Source organism: Trichechus manatus, unplaced genomic scaffold (genome assembly GCF_000243295.1).
Source record: "Trichechus manatus latirostris isolate Lorelei unplaced genomic scaffold, TriManLat1.0 scaffold00076, whole genome shotgun sequence".
Classification (NCBI taxonomy): Eukaryota; Metazoa; Chordata; class Mammalia; order Sirenia; family Trichechidae; genus Trichechus; species Trichechus manatus.
The window spans coordinates 8,393,377-8,415,062 of NW_004444012.1; the positions used below are offsets into that span (position 1 = coordinate 8,393,377).

Here is a 21,686-nt window from a genome sequence, read left to right on the forward strand (position 1 = left end):
CCCTTCCCGGGAGGCTTCCAGGTGATGACGAATCTCTTGGAGTCCCAACCAACCTCTCCCCGCCCCATGCCGAGGCCCGGAGCCCAGGACCGGTTGCGGGGGCGGGGCGGTGGCGTGCTTCTCTGGGCTAGACAGGTCAGCCTGGCCCCTCTGAACAGGCCTCCTGAGCTCTGGACACAGACCTACTCCCTGGGGGCTGGAGGTCACTCAGAGGTGATCTTTTTCTACCTCAGATTGAGCAAGAGAAGGCCGCCGCGGGGGTGGGGGGCAGCTCTCCAGCGGTCCAGACTTTGAAAGAGCAGAGGCCAGGCTAAGTCGTCCTCCAGCCTCGCTGGGGGAGTCAGATGTCTGGCGGGGGGCGGGTCCCTCCCCAGCTGTGTCTACTGGCTTCTAGAGACTTCTCCTCTGGGGTTCTGAATTAGAAGGGCTGTTCTGACCGTTGAGTATCAAGCTTCCCGCCCTCCAGGGCATTTCTCCATGAAGGAGGGGGGTTTTCAGTCTCTCCACCCCAGCAAGTCACAAAAGCCCCACAAGTATTTAGCTGGTTACAGGTCAGGACCCAGGTCAGACTCTCCCTCCTTCTAAACCTGATTCCCCACCCCCTAACGGGAGAGAGCCAGGCTGGGGGAAGAGGGGGGTGAGGGAGTGGGGGGGGGGCAGGGGCCCCAGCAGCGGGGCTGTCTCCTGAGGCTGAAGGTTCTGGCCAACTCACCAGGGAGGGGGAAAGGACCAGTGTAGATGATGAGGCCAATTAAAACAGCCAGCCAGAAGGAACCTCGCTCCCTCCTGGGGCTATTCTGCCAGCTCCCTCCTGGGATTTTTTTTTTTTTTTTTGGAGGGGGGAAGCGGGGGAGGGAGAGTAAAAGCTAGTGGGACACTTTTAAATTTTGCCCTGGCTTGACTAAGGATAGTGAGAGAGTTCCTGGCCTCACACTGGATGGACAATGCAGTCAGACCACCCTCCACCTGGCCCAGACTCAGCGTTCCATGGGCTTGTCAAACTTGGGGTTCAGTTCTCAGCGCAGGCCACAGGGCATCCAGCCTGGGCCTGCCCAGGTCTCTGAAGCTGACGGCTGTGCCTCAGTGCCAAGGCCTAGACCGTTTGATCTCACACACCTATGCATGTGTGTGGAAAGGTCAGGTGGAAAGTCTGCAAAGCAGGGTTCAAAGTGGCCAGCATGGGTAGTCCTGGTTTCCTGTGTGCACAGCCAAGCACACATCAGCAACCTGCTGGTCACAGCCTTGCTCCAGGAGAGGAGACACACACATCACAAAACGGTGTGGAGACAAGCAGGGAAGGTCGGGTGTCACAATGGTCAGCGTGTCCCAGAACCAGCCCTCCTGCCTGTTCCCTGGGCTCCTTCTCCTTGTGAGCAGGAACTCCCCTTTGTAGCAGACAGACCATGGTACGCACCCTGAGAATATAATTCTGGCCAAAAAGAGGTGACACCTCCAGGACATCCAAGCAGAACAAAACAAAGGCTTATACACAGTTTGATGTCCTCCTCAGAGCCACTGTGAGTCCATATGGCACCATCGTGCAAAACAGGAAAAGGCACCCCTTCCTCTGGGCAGAGAGAGCCTACATCGTGGCATGGAACTTAGCAGAGCACAGGTGGGACTTCAGCCTCCACTAGCTCCCTCTGCGTGTGCTGTTTCGAGCGAACAACTGCCCAACTGTACATCCGGATCAATGCCCCCTTCAACAGCATTGAAGACCTCCTCTCTGCAGAATCAGAGAAGCTTGGGCTTGTTCAGATTTGAGAGTCCCCTTTGGATTCCTCCTCCAATTTCCTTGGGTAGCCCCTGGGGCCTTCTCTGCCCAAGGAAGCCACCTTTCCTTAGGGCCTTGCTTCACCACCATTAGCACCAATGTTATCTTTCCTTAGAAATGCAAAAATTATAATTTAATTCCTAGATGTCTGGTTAACAGAAGCCCTGTGTCTTTTCAGATAGGTCTGCTATCAGACCTGCCAGACAGGCTGCGTTAAATTCTCTCCATTAGTGCCCCAGCAGGGAGAGAAAAGAAGACGTACAGAGGGAGCGGTGGTCCCGCTGAGTTCCAGAGCTCGCCTTCTGGCCTAGCGGGAAGCTGGAGGAAGACAGGAAATGTGTACCCAGCTTTGACGGTTCCACACTCTAATCATTGTCTGTTACTCTAAAAGACACATTTCAGCTGACAAAACCACTGTCCTGGCTTCTTCCTGTATCCTACTAGGTGTGAAAAAGGAATGGGGTAAGGAGGAGGAGGTACGTTGTTTCCAAGGAAACCAAGGCGTCTGGGTTCCTGTAGGGCTGACTTACTCACAGGTGGGACAGCTGCCACATTTCCCAGACTGCAAAAGCTGTCCCTTTATGCCCTCCAGGGGGGTGGAGTGCAGTTGGGTGGCTGGGTGTTTTGAAGAAGGAGCCGACAAAGGCACAAGCTGCTGGCTACAGTACGATGACTGGCTATTCGGAGCATCCGTGATTGACACCCAGCCGGTCCGAGGCAGCCAGAAGTGGCAGTGGCTCTGTACCTCAGGACCAATCCTGGGCCCTCCAAGCGAGACCAGGTCAGATTTGAGGCCTACCCAGAAGTCTGGTTCACTTAACAGCACGTTTGAGGAGTCCTTGGAGAAACCCAACCCTCCCTGAGGTCTGCTGGAGATGACAGGAGCTGGGCAAGAATCCCTGAGCCCTTGAAGTGGGCACTGGCTGGGCCAAATCAGAACCCAGACATGAAGCTGGCTGATCGGCCTAGTGAAGTTGCCATACTCAGCTGGAAAGTCCCTGGCTGAAGCCCTGGTGGGGGTAAAGCAATGTCACCGTTGAGATCACCGCCCCCATCCACGGTGGAAGACTGCTGGGTCTGGTGGAACTGGAAGGCTAACTGAGTCTCCTTTCTCTTCACTGAGTTCCTGGGGAAAAGCTACAGTGCACTCCCCAGAGGACAGCACTAACTAGTCATCTTTGACAACTGCTGATTGAAGAATCTACTTGTCAGAGTCTTTGGGAGGTCTCACCATCACAGACACATCAGCCTTTCCTTCAACAGTGTTTGACAAAGGCCGCCGTTCCTGGTCGAGGCCTTGAACAGGGAAAAGAAGGTCCCATTTGGGTATGTCTTATGTACACACAGAAAGAAATCTCAAAAATAAAAACACAAAACAACAAAAAACAACTTCACAAGACACAGTGCCAGTCCTCCCCGGTGTCCTTCCTGTTCCAGACCGTGCTCCTGGTGCTCCGTGTGAAGAGGGCAGCCCAGTCTCACCTAGGACCTGCCCCATTCCTGTTCTCTTCTCCGTTCACAGCCAGGTTGTATAGGAAGAGAAGGATCTGCCACCACGCGCGATTTCGGTTCTGCTGGTGCTGCAGGAAAACACGAAGGAAAAATCACCGTCACTCCCAAACACAGCTTTCCGGGACTCCTGATCATTTCCAATAAAAGTTCAATCTCCATTTCTCAGGGCCGGCACCTTAAGCCTACCAGTACGGCAGAGGGGCAGGGGGTGGAAGGAGGGAAGGGAGAAGTGGCAAGGAGGAGCAGAAAGAGAAGTTCTCCTAAAACAATCACCGTTTTAACATGAAAAAGAAAAGACCAGGCTCTTTATGGGCTGTGCACAAGGGGATTAAACTTTTCCCCTGCTTGCAGGATTTTCCAGAGTTTAGCCAAGTGCTGCTTTTAATCAGTTTGGCTCCTGAGCCCTCCAACCTCAGCTGCATGAACAACAAACTTTCTTCAGAAAGAAAGAGAAGACGTGCCCCCCTCTCTCCCCCAACTCCAAAGTAACACAGAGAACAAGGGGGAAAAGGAGGGGGGAGCCTCCATCTGCAAGTGATTTGACACTATGAAGGTCAAAGGGTTAATCTTCAATTTAAACCACACTGCTGAGGCAGCAAAAATCTGATTTCATCCAGTGCAAACACGCACACACACAGACACACAGACACACACACACACCCCTGCGCCCGCCCTCTCCCTTCCCAGCATCTCCAGCTCCCGGCTGCCCTTTTTATAGCCGCTCTTGACAGTAAGCCATAAATAATCCCTCTTGGAGTGCTCTCCTACTGACTGGAGCCAATTAAACGTTAAGCAAGAACATACTTGAAAACAAAACAAAAACAATGCACACTACGTTCCGGAGGTTATCCCAGGTCCTACTGTCACGCAGGGAAGCTGGGGGCAAAGTTCAAGGGTCAGTGACTCACAGGGCTGTGGCTGGTGCCCCGCGCACACAGGTACCATTTCTCAGGGGCCAGCAGAGGCCCAGAGGGGACTGAGGGGTGTTGGGAGGGGGAAGACTCTCCCGAGGCTGGAAGACGCGAGTCTTTGTTCTCTCTTTGTCTGTCAGGGCAGGAGGACTGGGTGGGGGCCCTCCCCACTGGTCCTCAGTAGATGGAGAATGGAAACCTAGTGGGCAGAAAAGAGCTATCACAGGCTAGACCTGGATTCCTTCAGTGGGCCGGTCAGCAAGAGAGTTTATGGGAGGTGTCTGGGCACAGCAGGGGCCCTCTCTTGGGCTGTCTTTAACACAGCACCAACCCCACCAGGCCACTCCCTGTCAGGTGGGAGGGCCAGAGAGTAGGTCAGCGGGGAACTGGAGAGAGCCCAGGCTTCCTGGACTCCCACAGCATCACCGTGACACCTGGCCACCCGCCTTCCTGACCTTTCCCCAGGCAACCATGCAGGCTGCTGGGTTCCGTCACTCTGCCTTAGGCCATGAAGAGACAGACAGAGGACAGGAGGGGAAAGAAGAGTCTCTCGAGGCTGACCTGAGGGCCCTGACAACCCAAGTGAACACAGAATGCCCCCCACCCCCACACTGTCCAGGGCAACAGCACTCTTCCTTCCCCTGCGGAAAAACCAAACTTGTTGCCGTGAAGTCGATCCCAGCTCATAGTGACCCTCTACGACAGAACTACCTCATAGGGTTTCCAAGAAGCGGCTGGTGGATTTGAACTGCCGACCTTTTGGTTAACTGGAAGACAACCTAGAAGTGTGGAGGCACCACTACTGCTAGGAGAAGGGAAGTCGGGTATGCCCCAGGAGGGTATGCCCCAGGAGGACGCCTGGCCTACTCTGACAACTGGGACTATGACAATGGAGACTGATGGCTTCCTTGTGTTTTGTAAACAAAGATGAGTAAAAAGAGGAAACACACCCGCCTTAACCAAAGCTGCTTAGAGGAAAGCGCTGTGAAAACGGATTCAGAAAACATTCAGCCCTGCAGCAGCTGGGTAGAGCCACCCCCTCCTCCTGCTCCCCACTCCCCGCAGCTGCTGCTCCGGACAGGTGCAAAGGTCGGACAGTGGAACAGAAGGAGAATCCAGGAAGACGCTGACCCCTGGAGAGACGGGTTGGCTGGAATTCCAAGCCTCCTCAGGTGCCTCTTTGAAAAGGCCAAGTAGCAAAACCATTAACAATCCTACAAGCGACAACACTGAGTGTGCCAGGCTCTGTTCTGGGTGTTCTGCATCCTTGCTTCTCGAAGTGTGTTCCATGAAGCTGCAGCCTCAGCATCATCGGGGACCTCGTTAGAAAATGCAGACCTACTGAATTAGAATGCGCATTTAACAAACTCCCCAGATGATTCTGAGGCACGTTACAATGTAAGAAGATCCCTGGGTGGCGCAAACGGTTAAGCGCTTGGCTACTCATCTAAAAGTTGGTGGTTCAAATCCACCCAGCGGCACAGTGAAAGGAAGGCCTGGCGATCTGCTTCTGTAAAGATTACAGGCAAGAAAACCCTATGGGGCAGTTCTACTCTGTAACTCATGGGGATGCCATATTGGAATCGACTCAACAGCAACGGGCTGGTCTTTGGGTTATAGCGTGAGAAGCACTCACTGCCCCGTATGCATAAACTCATTTGCTCCTCTCAGCAGCCCTATGAGGTAGGCATTTCTTATTAGCCACGTTTTATAGATGAGAAAACAAAGAGGTTAGGTAACTTGTCACATAGCCAGTAAGTGCAGGGCCTCGATATGAACCCAGACCACCTGGCTCTAGAGCAATGTCCTCACTTATCACCACCATGTTATAAGGGCCACCGTCCACCTTTCTCTGTAACTCTACACCCCCTTCACTACAGCAGTAGCAAATCACCTCAAAACATCCCAACAGAACATAGCTTAACTGGCATAACATAGTTTATAAAGAAAATGTTCTACATTCTACTTTGGTGAGTAGTGTTTGGGGTCTTAAAAGCTTGTGAGCAGCCATCTAAGATATTCCACTGGTCCCACCCCGTCTGGAGCAAGGGAGGATAAAGAAAACCAAAGACACAAGGGAAAGATCAGTCCAAAGGACTAAATGGACTCCAACTACCACAGCCTCCACCAGACTGAGTCCAGCACAACTAGACAGTGCCTGGCTACCACCACTGACTGTTCTGACAAGGATCACAATAGAGAGTTCCGGATAGAGCTGGAGAAAAATGTAGAACAAAATTCTAACTCACACACACACACAAAAAAAGACCAGACTTTCTGGTCTGACAGAGACTGGAGACACTCCAAGAGTATGGCCCCCGGACACCCTTTTAGCTCAGTAATGAAGTCATTCCTGAGGATCACCCTTCAGCCAAAGATTACACAGCCTCATAAAACAAGAGTAAAGGGGCACACCAGCCCAGGGGCAAGGACAAGAAGTCAGGAGGGGACAGGAAAGCTGGTAATAGGGAACCCAAGGTCGAGAAGGGAGAGTGTTGACATGTCGTGAGGTTGGCAACCAATGTCACAAAACAATACGTGTATTGTTTAATGAGAAACTAGTTTGCTCTGTAAACCTTCATCTAAAGTACAATAAAAAAAAAAGAAAGAAAATGAAAAGACAAAAAAATACATATATATATATCCCAGGAGTCAAGCAGATGTGGTTAGAGCACTGTCAGACGGGGAGGCAGTCCCACCGGCCAGCAGGACAAGACTCAAACATCGCTTTTCTGGACACCAGCCTCAAGCTGTAACACAGCCATTCTCAAGGTTGCACATTCCAGAACAGCTGCCTAGGGTGGCTGTGGGTGAGCAGCTGGACTCAGACTGAGATGTCCTTGAAGGAGCTCTGAGACTCAGGTTCTAATCTTGGTTCTGCCCTGAACTAGCATGTGACCTTAACAAACCCATTCTCCCTCTCAGGGCTGTTTCCTTAACTATAATATGATGGGGCTGGATCAGTTAATGCCATGAGAACCTTCTAGCTGTATTATGAATCTAATGTGAGCTTCAATCTCTACTGGCAGAAGGGGGCTTTCCCCACAACGGTGTGTGCCGCCATGGAAATTTCCAAACAGCAGAGTGTGTAGCAACAGGGAAAGGACTGGGAAACTCTAACCACATAGAGAAAGGGCAGGAAAGATCCAGACTCTTACAAAGAGGTAGCCGGAAGCCCCTGCTTCCACCTGTCCTGAGACCTGGGAATCTTCTATGTGAGGCAGACCTAGGTACAGGAGGTGGGGAACACAGACAGACCCTCAGGAAGGATCTGTGGTCCCTGCGTCTGCCTGGGAGAGTCCGTGGGCTCATGATCTGGCCAAGGAAGACACTCTGGACAGTGGGGAGATGACTGGACCAGGAATCAGAGGACCCGACTTTAGGCTGGGATCTCCCACCAGCCTGTCTCTAAGCCCTCACTATCCCTGTCAGTAAAACGAGGGTGTTGGATTAAGTGGTTTCCAAACCTGACCACGTCGACAGAGCCAACCGAGGTGCTGTTGAAAATGCAGTCCCTGGGCCCCACCAAGACCAACTGGGTCAGAACCTCCAGGCAAGGGGCCCAGGAACTTGTGTTTTGGACAAGCACCCTCGGTGACATTTTAAAAATCAGAGGTATCATTCATCGTACGTTTTAATCATCAAAGCAATTCATGTTAACTGTAGAAAAATTGGAAAATACAAGGAGTTACAGAGAAGACAATAAAATCAGTCATAATCCTATAGCCTAGAAGAAAACACTTAGGGATTTTGTGTTTCCTTCAGTTTCGTGTCACCAAAGTGAGGACTCACCCCGGTGGCCAAGCCAAATGTAAATCCTGCTCAGGTGATTCTGCGGCAGCCAGGCCACAGACAGGTATCTGGAAATCATGGAGGTGCTTTCCAAGCCTAAGGGTAGGTGATTTGGAGTTTGTCATCTGCAATTACCTGGTGTCGGGCCTGGGGGTGCCTGTGGTAACAGCCTTGAGACCAGCAAAGCCGGGCCTGGGAATCCACCTACCATCCCCTCAGCCCCTCCGTGGACCCAGCGAGATGCCACACATATTCCTCTCGGTCTTCTGCCACACGGCAGCCTCAAAAGGGCCCCCTCCCCCAAGGAAACCCAACTGTCTGGTACCAAGAGAATCAAAGAATGCTCTGATTACGAGGGCCAACAATAAATAAAATATTTTTCTAAAAATTCAACAAAAGAGCCCGGCCAAAAAGGAAAGAAAAAACGATTTGAAGGGAGGTCAGGGAGAGAAACAGTAAGGAGGAAGGAAATCAACATTCGCCACACAGGATGAAGCACACAAAGACACTCAAACGCCAGAGAACGTGGATCCTTCCAGAGACGCTGTAGGGGAAGGGGAGAAGGAAGGGGGAACCAGGAAAGAGTGTGTTTGGCCTCTGACGCCCAGGCTTGTGGCCCAGAACCCCGCACATAATCTGAGATCAATGAGTGCCAACCTCCAGTGCAAGGCCCAGCTCTTCCATACTCTGCTTGAGCTCCCCTCACAAAGTCTGGGAACCTGCAGAGAGTGAGGGTTCCCAGAATGCATAGTCAGAGTGCCCTCCTGGGTGGAGGGTGGAACGCTGGTGGGAGTTTAACCTTATACCAGAGCCCTCCAATCCACAACGTCTAGAGGATAAGGTCAGAGTCCCTGGGTGGTACAGTTAACATGCTCGGCTGCTAACTGAAAGGTTGGAGGTTCAAGTCCACTCAGAGGCACCTTAGAAGAAAGACCGAGCGATCTACTTCTGAAAAATCAGCCACTGAAAACCCTTTGGAGTGCAGTTCTACTCTGACACACAAGAGTGGACTCGACAGCAACTGGTTAGAGGGTAGGGTCAAGGCATGGAGGGAAAGAACAGAAGTGAAGGCTCCCAGGGAAGGGGTCCTACCATGGTGGATAAAAGCATTCTCTTCTGTCAAGAGAGCACAACCAGGCATTAGAGACCTATGGCTGGTTCTCCTCTGAGGCAGCCTCACGTTCTTGCCGTTATCAGGGGATGAAGACAGTCAGCCCTACTGGGTGCAAAGCACTGTCACTGAACACATGCCCATTCATCCTATACATCAGGGAACACATGTGGAGCACACTAGGTATTAGTGCACACCGCACTGACTACATAAAAGTCAGCCTTGCAAGATAACCCACTTGTCTGAGGCCAGGAACAACTCATGTCTGGCCAGGTCTAAAGATTTACTTTATGTGATAGCATCAGCCTCTTGCCTGGGGAGAGGCCCAACTAGTAAAATGCTCTTTTTTTTTTTTTTAAGAGCGGGCTGTGCTGTCTGACAAGGTTGGATTACACAAATCAAATTCTGTTTCATTCCCCCCACCGTGGCCTCCGCCCTGAGCACAAAGAGTGTCCCCTGCCCTCGCTGGATAAGAATCTCCCTCTACCTCTCCCCGTGAATCCAGTTCACACCCTCTGGGGCTTTGCCTGTCGCCAGCGTTCCAGATGCTCCAGGAAGAGCTAATTTATCCCAAAGAATCAGAGAGCAAAGCAAAGCAATGCTGTGGCCAGCTTTAAAAGGATCTAACATACGACATGCAAACCTACCAAACACGTAACATGTTATAACATCTCAGGCTTAGAACACACAGCCCTCCATGCTTTACAAACCACTGTCCTGTCTTCTCATCTGATCCTCACAAAGACCCGGGACCTAGGGAGGGCAGGTATGATCAATCCCATTTTACAGATGGAGAAGCAAAGGCTCAGAAAAGTTATCCCGAGCGAGTTAGATGGGGGCGTTTACTCGGACCTCTAACTTCTGACTCCAGAGCTACATTCATTCACTAAAATATTAGTGTGTTTATTCGCATTATGAAAATAGTATTCGCTTTTCAAAGAGAATCACCATGGAGATGCTCCCCTCATATGTTTAAAGACACTGTTTCCAGATCATTAGCTATTTAGTAAGGATGCTGTGGACCAGAAAAAATAAAGCTTTTCAGAGTCAGACCTAACTGAAGAGCAAACAGAAATAAAGATAAAAGTTAGAACTTCAGACCGCGTTCTGAAACCACGCTCAATTTCTTCAAAATGTAGAACAGTATATACCTTACTTTATAAGGAGAGACACTCCATAAAGTGAAGCTTCCTACCTCTCCCCTTTCCCCTTTCACACTCTAAACCTACCCAGGCCAAGGCTGAAGGACAGAGCCTTGCCACCAAGAGTAAGAACACTCGCGAGAAGAGAGACTTGAGGAAAATTCCACTTGAGAGACGTTGGGATGGTGTTTTTGCTCAATTCAGCAAGCTTTTATCAAGCACCCAACTGAGTTATGAGGGACACAAAGGTGATTAAGAGGTAAACCTTATTCTCAATTATTTCACAGTCTAATGGGAGAAAAGTAGTAACACAGAACTAAGTTGTCATACAGGGCAGAGTGGGGTCGGGCAGCGAGTGGGGGCTCTAGGGTGTCCCAGCTTTCTGGGAGGTGCTTACTGATAAGCAGGTATGGGGTGGGAGAAGACCATGGTTTCAGAATCAGTCAGATCTGTGGTTCCAGGCTCAGCCACTTACAGTGTCACTTGGGCATGTTATCCTACTTCTACGAGCCTCAGCTTCCTATAAAACTAGGATCACGGGGCCTAGAAGCACAGGGTCGCTGTGATGATTGAATGACGAAAATACACACAAACGCTGGGCCCTGTGGCGGCACCCAGGCTTCCCTCCCTAGGACAGGCAACACCCACGACCCATCTCACTTTGTTGAGCACTTCCGTCAACACATTCTGCTCACAGGGGCCACCCCAGAGCACCACCTTCCCAGCAGATGTACAATGTCCTGGGGAAATCCCTGACTTCCCGCCCTGAGATGGGTCACGGCAGCCGGGGCAGCCGGGCTCAGAACTCCAGGTCGCCAAGCTGGGTGAGGGATCCTGAAACCCACAGGGTGGCCTGTTGGGCCCAGTGGGCTTACTTCCTAAGACTGCCTCTGACCCAGCCACCAGAGCAATGGGCAACATGGCAAAGCGAAAAAGGAAAAAAATACTCCTTGCCAAGAACTTCCACAGCCCAGCCAGCAGTGCTAACAGGACACTGAAGCCACTGACCCCCATCACCATGGCAACCACAATCACTTCTTCAGGGAAGAAAAGGCGACCCTGGGCCAGGCAACTCTCAGTCGAAGACAGCAGGGTTCCCTCCAACACAACCGAGGCCATTGGCTCCAGTCTTGGGGGCTTTGGGGATGGGGATACAGGGCTGCTCTGTCCCACCCGGTGCCCTAAGCCTGGCTCAACACCAGCTTTCCATTACCTCCAAGGACTCCTGAGGCCCTACCCAGTTTCCCCAGGGACTGCTCTGTGTTTCAGTTTTCCTCAGTCCGAGAACAGCTCCATCAAACACACGGGCACCTTCTTCAGGACTCCAGAAGGAACAGTGGTATGTGCCCTGGTCAAGGGTGAGGGAGGGAGAGGGGGTCTACACAGCCGAGGAAAAGGAACCCCAAGGGTCTGACCCCCAACCTGACGTCTTTGCAGCTGGCTGCTGCTGTCCTGCCTGGGGTCAGTTTCCTGAACAGGACAAAGCAAGCTGGGCAAGGAAGAAAGTTGGAACCTTCCCCCTCAACACACAGACTAACTGTTCTTGCTCTGGTCTTGGCGGCCAGATGTGGATCAAAAGGCAAACCAAACACTCTTCTTTATCCTTCTCGGTGCCTCCCCTGAGCCCCTCTCCTCTTCTCCAGCTCCCCCACCCACCCCCCACCCCGAAAAACAAAAGCAAAGGCCAAGCCCCACCCCCACGGCCTGCCTTGGTCGGGAAGGAATGGACTGTGCAGAACTACATGGCCCTTCTCTGGAAGAGAGAGCAGTCAGGTGCAGAGTGTGTGGGGAACTCAGCCTCCAGTCAGCCACGCTGATGACTCAGAAGCTAAATATAGCGAGTGATATAAACAGAGCCAGCCACAGAGCAAACACAGGGCCCCGAGCCCTGGCACAGGCGCTCACGCACACCCTCATCTGTCCCCTGGCACTGTCCTAGGTGAACCTACTGCTCCCAGAACAGAGGCTGGCTCCTCAGGGGCCCTTCTCACTCCAGGGCCAATCTCTGGGACCTCTACCCAGGGCTGCTGCCATTTAAAGCCACCATCAGAGCTTCAGAAAACACTCACCAACAAGGAGAGCATCCCAAAGGGTCAGGAAGCAGTCAGGGGCTGCTGGGCTGCTAGCGAAGTTGCTAGTTAATAAGCCGTGCCAACAACAATTTGAGCATAGCTTCCAAAAGGGCTCCCCACGAACTACAAAGCCAGGTCCAAGTGAAATCCTTTCTAACACACTTCCCCAAGTGTTAAACTGTCCATCTCTTAGCAGTGACATGTATTACAATGTGCGAAGTGCTCTCACATCAGCTCTGCAAGGTCAGGATTAGAGACCGAGGCTTGGGGAGGTTGAATGATTTGCCCATGAACACAGAGCTTGTAAGTGGCAGAGCTGGGATTGGAACCCAGCTTGGCCTCCAAGTCCAGGACCCTTTCTGCAATATTACAACTAAAGATGGTTTAAACTGAGTGGCTGACGTTTTTCTCAGATTGCATTTTCTAAAAATTCTTATTACTAGTCAGGGAATTTCCAAATCTGACTGTCCTGAACGGGGCCACTCCTTGTCCAAGTGAAAAAGCAATTTCCAACGTGAAGAATTTCAACCCTCCTGTAGCTTTACCACTCAGCGGTCTATGATAGCTGCTTTTCTTTTTTTCAATTATTTTTTATTATTATTGTTTTTTATTATACTTAGATGAAGCTTTACAGGACAAACTAACTTCTCCTTAAACAGTTAGTACATATATTGTTTTCTGACACTGGTTAACAAACCCATGACATGTCAGTGCTCTCCCTTCTCGACCCTGGGTTCCCTGTTACCAGCATTCCTGTCCCCTCCCGCCGTCTAGTCCTTGCCCCTGAGCTGGTGTGCCCCATTAGTCTCGTTTTGTGTTATGGGGCTGTCTAATCTTTGGCTGAAGGGTGAACCTCGGGAGTGACTTCATTACTGAGCTAAAAGGGTGTCCGGAGGCCACACTCTCAGGGTTTCTCCAGTCCCTGTCAGGCCAGTAAGTCGGTCTTTTCTTGAGTTAGAAGGTTGTTTTACATTTTTCTCCAGCTCTGTCCGGGACCCTCTATTGTGATCCCTGTCAGATGATGGCAGCTGTTTTGAGAATCCCTGGCTTCTTAAGAGTTGCCGAGAAATACTCCCATGCATTTTATGATGATGTCGTTGGGACGGGAGACTTTCCTACGGAGAGAGGCACCAGCCGCCGCCCGTGTGCCCCTTCGCAGGCCCATGCAGGAGGAGACCATGGCAGGGGAAAGAAGTTAGAAAACAGACATTCTGGCCAGAGCAGCCCGGGCGCATAGCTAGGACGTGAATGTGCACCCTCTCCTTCCGTGCAGAAGCTGGATGGATGCCTGAACACCAGGGCACCACCCTCACAGAGCCCAGGTCAAGGACAGGTCCCAGTCAGCAGACCACTGGGCTCACCTGCTGCTCAGCCCTCAGAGGAACAGAGCGAAACCTCCCACTTCAGACCCAGCCAAAGGAAGAGCGGGCTGTGCAACGCGGTTGGAAAACGTGTTTACTTCCACTCACTCTGCCTCCAACTCTTGCTGCTTTGGAGACCCAAGGGGCCGCCAGGGTACCCCTCACTGACTCTGATCTTCTGCCTCGTTTCTTGACTATCAGCCCGGAGGAGCCACCCTGATCACTCGGGCAACTAGGCTAGACCTCTACCCAGCAAGGCTCGGAGGGAAATGTGCTGAGAGGCACGTGTGGCCTGCATAAACTGACCCCCGGGGGATCTGGGACCTACTGCATCTGGGGTCACGCTGATAGACTCAATCTGCCGTAATGCCATTCTATAACACCACCGCCTCGTCACGCCCTCCGCACCTCTAGTCACATCTGCTAGGGAGGCTTTGCACAAAAAAAGAATAACTGAGGTGTGTGACCAGGGACAAAAAGCAAGAGCTCGCACTTCCTACAGGACTTCCAGACCAATGGCCACTGTCTGGTCCCAGGACACTGGCCCAGATCTGAGGAGAAAGAAGATGAGCAGGCCTCCTCACTGTTCTTATTGCTTCTTGGGTTGTCCCTCTCAGCTGTCTAAAGTCAGCCTAACCTGATGGGGAATGGCCCTCATTCCCTGAGGAGAAACGAATGAAAAAGGAGCTGTCATGCAGCCGAGGCCCACAGCTGACCAGCTTGGACAGAGGTTCCCCTGGACCCAGCAGGTGGACTGGAGCTCAGGAGAGGCATCTCTCCTCAGGGATCAGCTTGGCAGCTGAGTGGGAAACGAATTGTGACCAGAACAAATGTGAGGGCTGATCAGAATTATACACAGACAGAAGGAAAATCTACCATGTGCCTGGAGTTCCTGGGCACTCGGCTGCTAACCAAAAGGCTGGCAGTTCAAGTCCACCCAGAGGTGCCTTGGAAGAAAGGCCTGGTAATCTACTTCTGAACAGGTCTACCTAACATACATGGGGTCACCATGAGTCAGAATCAACTTGATGGCAACTGGTTTACTGTGTGCCTGGAACTTTCGTTAGGTATTCTCCCACTCAATCTTCACCATAAAAGTCTGTGGTATAAGCTCCAATTTACAGAAGAGGAAATAGGCTTGGTGAAGCCAAGTGACTTCTCGATAGCTAGTAGGTGGTAGGGAGCCCTGGCGGTGAAGTGGGTAAGAGTCTGGCTGCTCACCAAAAGGCCGGCAGTCTGAATCCACCAGCCACTCCTTGGAAACCCTATGGGGCGGTTCTACTCTGTCCTACAGGGTTGCAATGAGTCAGAATCGATTCAACGGCAACAGGTTTGGTCTTATGGAGTAGGTAGCAGAGCTGGTAACGAAACCTAGGTCTTTTGTGTTTGCATCAAAAGCCTAGACTTAATCCTAAATCACTTCCTTTCCAGTGCCTCAGTGTCCCTACCTACAAGGATGAAGGAAGGAGATAGGGAAAGAAGATAAAGGATAAGCAAGGATGTAGGAGTGACAGCAGTACTTTCTAGATGGGAAATATCAAACCACAATGTATGTAAGGGTCAAATTCAGAAAATGACTCACTTTTGAAAACTGGATGCTAAAGGCCCTGGAAGGAGGGCCAGTGCTCCATTTACTTGTAGCTGTCACCTAGCCCTTCTCCGGCAGTGTGTGCTCCTGGTGAACGTCTGTGAGCAGTCAGTGGGCAGGAGAGTTCAAAGCAAGCGGACTCTGGGGAGAATTCTCAAGGAGAAGACAAAAAGTGGGGCCTAGCTCTTGGTAATGGAAACTTTGGAAACACCAGCCCTTTGGGCTAGAAGGGTCCTGCTGGCCAGCCTACTGCAGGGTGGGAGAAGCAGGCAGATGGCAGGAGGGTGGGAGGCACATGGAGCTCGGGCGCCAGTGTGGGGTGAGAGGCAGGGAAGGGGAGGGTCTCATGCAGCTGACCTCCAGCTCTGCCTGCTCTGCCGCCTTTTTTCCCCACTTGGGATGGCTCTGGCTGGGAGGACAGCACCCCCTTTAGAACTGGACAGCACAACTACTGGGTTGACCCTGTGTCCTCAAAGAGCAATCCCGAACTGGGGAAATGGTGCTGAACAGCAAAGAGCGGGTTTAGGCCTCTCCGTCCTGTTCAGGACTGAGTTGGGAAGAAAGACCCTTGGACTGGGTTCTAATCCTGAGCCAGGGCACAGCTGGGCAAGGGAGGTCCCCCAGCCTGCTCCCAAGCCTACAGGGGTTCCCCAAAGGATGAGGGACTCTTCTGGGAAAGAAATGTTGAGAGAGATCAGATCCACTGCAAACAAAGAAAGCTGCCTTCCAGGCAGCTGAGATGAACCTAGAAGACCCACCACCCCCGCGTCCTCCTATCAGCTCTGAGCTAGGCTCAGACACAGGCCTGAATAACTAGGGTGGAGTGAATGAGCAGGAAGAAAGCCAAGAGGATGAAACCAAGAATCAGAGTGAGTCCACACATGGGCTGAAGGGGAAACTCTAAGCCAAGTTTCCACATAACACTCAAAGGAGGTAAGAGGGACGGGAGCTCTGGGCCAGAGGAGGCCAGGCTGCCTTTTTATCCAAGCAGAGGACTGCCCTCCCTTCCTGATCACTAAGTCACCAGGGAGAGCCTACCAAGACCAGGACTAGCCCTACTTCTTTCTTAAATACCTCCCACAGAACTCCTTGCCAGAGAGCACTAACCACTTTGAACCCCTCACAGCCTGTGCTCAGGAAATCCAAAGTCATTTCCCTCCCTCACCCCGCCACCCCGTTGCTAGCAATGGTTTGGCCCTTGTTGCTGTTATTGATGTTAGCTGTCACTGAGTTGGCCCCCAACTCATGGTGACCCTGTGTACAATGTTAGGAAATGCTGCCCAGTCCTGCATCATCCTCACCCGTGGCTGCAGACTGGACTGTTGTGAGCCATAGGGTTTTCACTGACTGAATTTTGGAACTACATCACCAGGCCTTTCTTCCTAGTCTGTCTTAGTCTGGAAGCTCCGCTGAAACCTGTTCAGCATCACTGTTTAACACTCAGGCCTCCACTGACTGGCTAGTGGTGGTTGCACATGAGGTGCACTGGTCAGGAATCGAACCCAGGTCTCCTGCATGGAAGGTGAGAATTCTACCACTGAACCACCACGGCCCCCGTAACTCCTGCAATCACCTTAAGTTACTTATCTAACCTCAGGGTCTGCCCAGTCATGGGAGGTTATTTATTCCCTTGATTTCCTGACAGACAGACAGGCACAGACAACCCACTGGGCGAGGGACACCAGTCTTACAGCTAGGGAATATAGTCACTTCTAGGTGGCATGCCTTTGCTTCAGCAGTGGCTGTCCTAGCCGGGATCCAGCTTCCGGCTCCTCTCCCTGCCTTGGCAGCCATCCCGAAAGCCGGCCCAGAAAGGAAGTGTTAAGTGCCTGGGAGCCCAGCGACACAGCCACGGAGCCAGGGAGCCTCCAGCCTGTGGCACGGAAGGCTCCTCCAGCACAAGCCTGCCAGCCGCCACTTTTGTTGATGGACTCTGCCACATGCTTGGCTGACATGCGATGCTCCGCCCTGGCGGGGCTGGTGCCAGGCTGCTGGCCAAGCACCCGGCCAAGTGCCCGGCCGCCCGCCTGCTGGTCTGGAGACACTATCTGAGGTACACTCTCCAGAGTCCCAGGCCCCAGTTCCCAGACAGAGACAGTAAGGAGCGGCCTCCCCAGCTGGAAAGTGTCAGGTTACAACTGGTTCCACCACTTTCCCCCACTCAGGCCCCATCCCTTCACCCGGCTACCCACTCCCCACTGCACCTCAGCCAGGCACCCCCCACCATCCAGTCTCACCGCAGCATCCTGAAAATCTTCCCCTCAGGTCTGTGAGGGACAATCCCCTGGCTTTGTGAAGAGAGAGTCTGTCAATCCAGTATGTATGTAGAAAGTCACCCATTCCCAGCAAGCAATCACAGCCTCTCCCACCATCTCACTCTTCAGGTGCCTGAGCTGAGAATGGGCAGATAACCAACTTGGAGCTCAGAGAGGAAGGCAAAAGTGCTTCTCCAGTCGGGCCCATCCAGTCCCTGGGAATCCCAATAGCAAAGGGCAAAACTCTGGGACCCTATTCTTGAGGCCTGGCAGAGACAGAGCTGCTGACAGAGGACTGAGGCACACCCGACCCCCAGGCCCCAGGCCTACCCGCTGCATATGAAGCCGGTGGAACTGGTCTGCGATGCACTGAAGCTTTCGGGCAACCTGTACCTCTGCTCGATGCTGCCACTGCCCTTCGGGGGGCTGCTCCCCAAGGGGCAAGCCTGCAGGAAAACTGGCAGGGAGAGGGAGCCGGTAGCCAGCATTGCCTGCAAAAGACAGAGGGCCCATATCTCAGCATTCTCCATAACGGCCCCATCTTCCTCCCCGTGGTCCACACTCCGGGCTGACAGTCAGGGCTGAACTCAACCCTGGTGTGGGAAGGAAGCCGAACCCAGCCTGCTTCATCAGGGTGCACTGCCAAGCTTAGACAGCCTGACTTGCCTGCGCCCCAAGTGTTTAAACTTTAATGCTAGGAGGGGAGAAGAGCAGGATCCCAGTCTACCCGTCAGTGCCACAGTAAAGGCCAGGGCAGTAATACGTGTGGGTGAACTCGCCAACCTTCTGCCTTTACTCAGCAGGCTACACTTGACCACAGGATATTGTTCCTGTAGTAGCAAGCTAAGGCTCTCCTCTAGAAAAGCCCTGGAAGCAGCTTTCTAGAGCTTCTGCGTTGAGCAAAGCAAAGGTCAAAGAAAGAGAAGACCAAAAAGCATCTTCACTTTTTCAGTGCAGCAGAAGTAGGCTGGTCCCAGCTCCTGAAGCTCTGGCCAGCAGCGCAAAAACGAGGGAGAGAAAAATCCTCAGACCCACCGAACAGCCAGGTTCCTCTGGAGACATCCGAGGCGAGGCCTCTCGACCAGCGAGCGTCTCCACACTTACCGAGCATGGGCATGAGAGCCGCCACTAGAGGCGCCCGCCCACCAGCCTCCTCCGTCCTGGTCTCTGTGTCTTATCCAGCTTCTCAGACTCCACCAGAATCAGTTGGCCAGAACTGCCCTACAGGGCAGCGCCCTCTGGGAATAACTGCAGTGTCTCCTCACTGAGCCATCAGACACAAGCAAGATAGCCTCTGAACCCTTCCCCTCCCTCCAAACGCTACTGTATTAAATGAAGAAAACAGACTGAGTGTCTAGCCCTGCCCTTTTGCCAAAGGAGGGCATATGTCTCATAAAACAAGCTATTTAAGCCCACAAATGAAGGGGTCTTGTCTGATTTAGCCTTGGAAAGGGCCCCTCTGCTGGCACAGAGCCCAGGCAGGCCTGACCTCTTTCTCTAGTTCCCCTTCCAAGCACAGAAAGTCCCAAATGACAATTGGGGGCCACCTTCTGCCTTGAGGAACCTTGCTTCTCAGAAGGGGCTGGGTTTTTCCCTTCAATGTCAACACAGTCACAGAATCCCCAGCCTTCCCTGGGGCAACATCAACCACGGTGGATGGCACATCACCACCAGTACATCAAAGCCTGGGCCACTCACGGGGGCACAGGATGGACACGCTGAGGCCCAGGACCCTCTCTCCTGCCCAAGAAAACACCCTCCAGGAAGGGACCAAAGAATAGAAAGAAGGGCAGGGCAGTTTGTCATCTCGGGGCCTGAGGAGACTGGTGAGCAGCAATACCAAGCAGAGAGGCAGGAGGCAAGAGGCAGGGATGAACTGCCCCCACTGCTCAAACTGGGGAAGGAAATAATACCAAAGGGCAGGTTTGGGGAGGGGAAGTCCCCTCTTTCCCCCAACCTCTGTGGGAGGAGTTCTGGGACTAACAGCACTCACCATAAAAGAGTCGCTGGGGCTCCTCGGTCACCCCACAAGGCAGCATGACACCCTGGCTTGGGGAGGCTGGGCTAAGGGTCTGGGTGCCCTTATCTTCCTGGCTGGTGGGTCGAAGCCCAGGGCCACAGCAGTGGGTGAAAGGGAAGAGCTGAAGCCGGCTGAGGGGGCAGTCCAGCTGGCTCTGGGCAAACAGGTCGGGAGAGAGCAAAGCCCCAGGCTGGGTCCCGGGTTCCACATCCTCCAGTTGGAACACATCATCCTCCAGCTCCTCCACACACTGAGGCGGCTCCATCTCCCCTGTCAGTGAGCAACGCAGGCATCTGGGATGCTGCCCCACCAGGCCATACCTGGAAGGACTCCCCCCTTTCCCCTCCCTGCCTTCTTCCTTGCTTCCCACTCTGCTTTGAGGGAGCTGGGCCAGGTACTGCTGACACACCCACCACCGGGGTGACACCCACCCCCAAACTGTAGACTGCCTCATGTTCAGGAACTCCCCACACCCCTTCCCTGGGCCACCTAGAGCCACCCACCCCTTGGCCTCTTCTTCTGATCCAGGCTGGTAACAAAGTTGGACTCTGAGTGTTGGGAGCAATAGCAGGGGTAGGGTCAGCTGCTACCGGCACACAGGGTACCCGTGGAAAGGTAACCAGGGCTAGCCTCTGTGAGCTGCTGAGGCAGTGCAGAAGGGTGCTGTGACCTTTCTGACTGCCTGTCCATACAGTGCGCACAACACACACACACACAGAGACACACACACACAATCACCGTCCTGAGGAGTAACCACCAAACTCTCAGCTGAGTCTGAGCTGAGCTCCAGGCTCAGCAGCAATAACAAAAGCCAGCACTCCTTCTGAGCCAGGTTCCCTCCAAACCTGCTAAGCCCCGCCCTGCTGCCCATCTAGTCTCCACCCCCAGCTTGCTCAACGCAACAAACAGGCTCAGCCTGTGGTTAGAGCTTGTCCTGGGAGAGGGAAGGGAGAAAGGCCCACCAAGTCAGTCCCTGCAGCTCTCCTGGAGGCCAGCAGAGCTGTCTGTCCACCACTGCTGGCCTAGAGGGCAGGTCCAATATCCGGCAAGGTGTCCAGCCACCCCCAGCCCAATCTACTCACTAGCCTCCATGACTTCAGATCCCTGTCCCCACAGCCTAGCATTCTTGGTGGCGCTGAACCTCAGATTGGTACAACCTGCCTCATAGAAGGAAGTGAAATTCAGCCCTGTCTTCGTGACCTCACTTGCTGTCTGTACTATTCAAGTTGTTGATATGAGTTATTTGGTGGTAAAGAAGTTCCTCTTGCTCCACCTGATGGCTCCTGGAAGTCTGAGCTTGGAGCCAACCAGTATCTTATGCTCCCAACCCAGCCCCCTGCATGCACGCACACACACACACACGCACACACACACACACACGCACACACGCGCACACACACACACACACCCCAGGAACCCCTTTGGGCCCCTGGAGCCAGAAGCATCAACCACCTCTGTGGTTAAGGATATAGAGAGACAGCTTGTCATTGTCAGACTCAATCAGAGATCTCTGGGGATTCTGTCCCCCAGTCTCCTGCCTTTGAAGAACAATTCAAATGGTTTGGGGGTTGGTGAAGGACCTGAAGGAACCTCAGTGTAATTGAGAAATCCTGTTCACCCAAATGCAGGCTCTCTCTGGGGTACTTGCCTCAGGCCTCCCTCCCTGAGCTACCTATGGTCCTGTCTCCGCCCTCCTCCCTGGAGAGTGAGATGCCCACCAGGATGGCAAAGCAGGCACACAGTGTTCTTAGGACAGTGCTTCCCAAAGGAGCGGCCACTCCAGCTTATGGGCACCAGGAAACAGTTTCCCGCTGAATGGACCAAGTGCTGTCCTGCCTGTCACCCGGCAGGGGATTCCCTCCTGCCCTTCCACCTCCTCCCCACAGGCTGGCAAACCCAGAGTGACGACCGCAACCTAAGAGAGGGCCCTTCAAAGGCCAATCACAAGCAGGAGTCACTGGTTTTCCCTGTGAAGCCTGTCACCTACCTCTCTCCCTCCAGGCCAAGCCCCAAAGTCAGACCTCGCCCGGGCTGCAGAGTCGGGGGAGGTGCAGTCAGAGGGGGTGGCTCTGAAAGCCCCGGACCCCTTCCACTCCCCACAAGTCCTGCAGGTGGATCTCCTGTGCTGGAAGGTCCGGAAGAGTGCTG

General features: G+C 53.0%; 1 protein-coding gene across 3 annotated transcripts; it reads right to left on the reverse strand.

Annotated features, from left to right (window-relative positions):
• Positions 1–897: 897 nt before the first annotated feature.
• BMF (Bcl2 modifying factor) lies at positions 898–20,886 on the reverse strand. 3 transcript variants are annotated; one of them, XM_023735126.1, is made up of 4 exons: positions 19,512–20,886; positions 17,849–18,009; positions 3,257–3,354; positions 898–3,070 (listed from the first exon to the last, which is right to left on the reverse strand). In XM_023735126.1, the coding sequence occupies exons 1-4, from the start codon at positions 19,990–19,992 to the stop codon at positions 3,031–3,033; spliced, it is 780 nt and encodes a 259-aa protein (XP_023590894.1). In that variant the 5' UTR covers positions 19,993–20,886; the 3' UTR covers positions 898–3,030. The 3 variants fall into 3 exon arrangements, with proteins under 3 accessions (XP_023590894.1, XP_023590895.1, XP_023590893.1); XM_023735127.1 differs by having other exon boundaries at positions 898–3,354; XM_023735125.1 differs by lacking the exons at positions 898–3,070; positions 3,257–3,354 and having other exon boundaries at positions 17,500–18,009.
• Between the last annotated feature and the right edge of the window lie 800 nt (positions 20,887–21,686).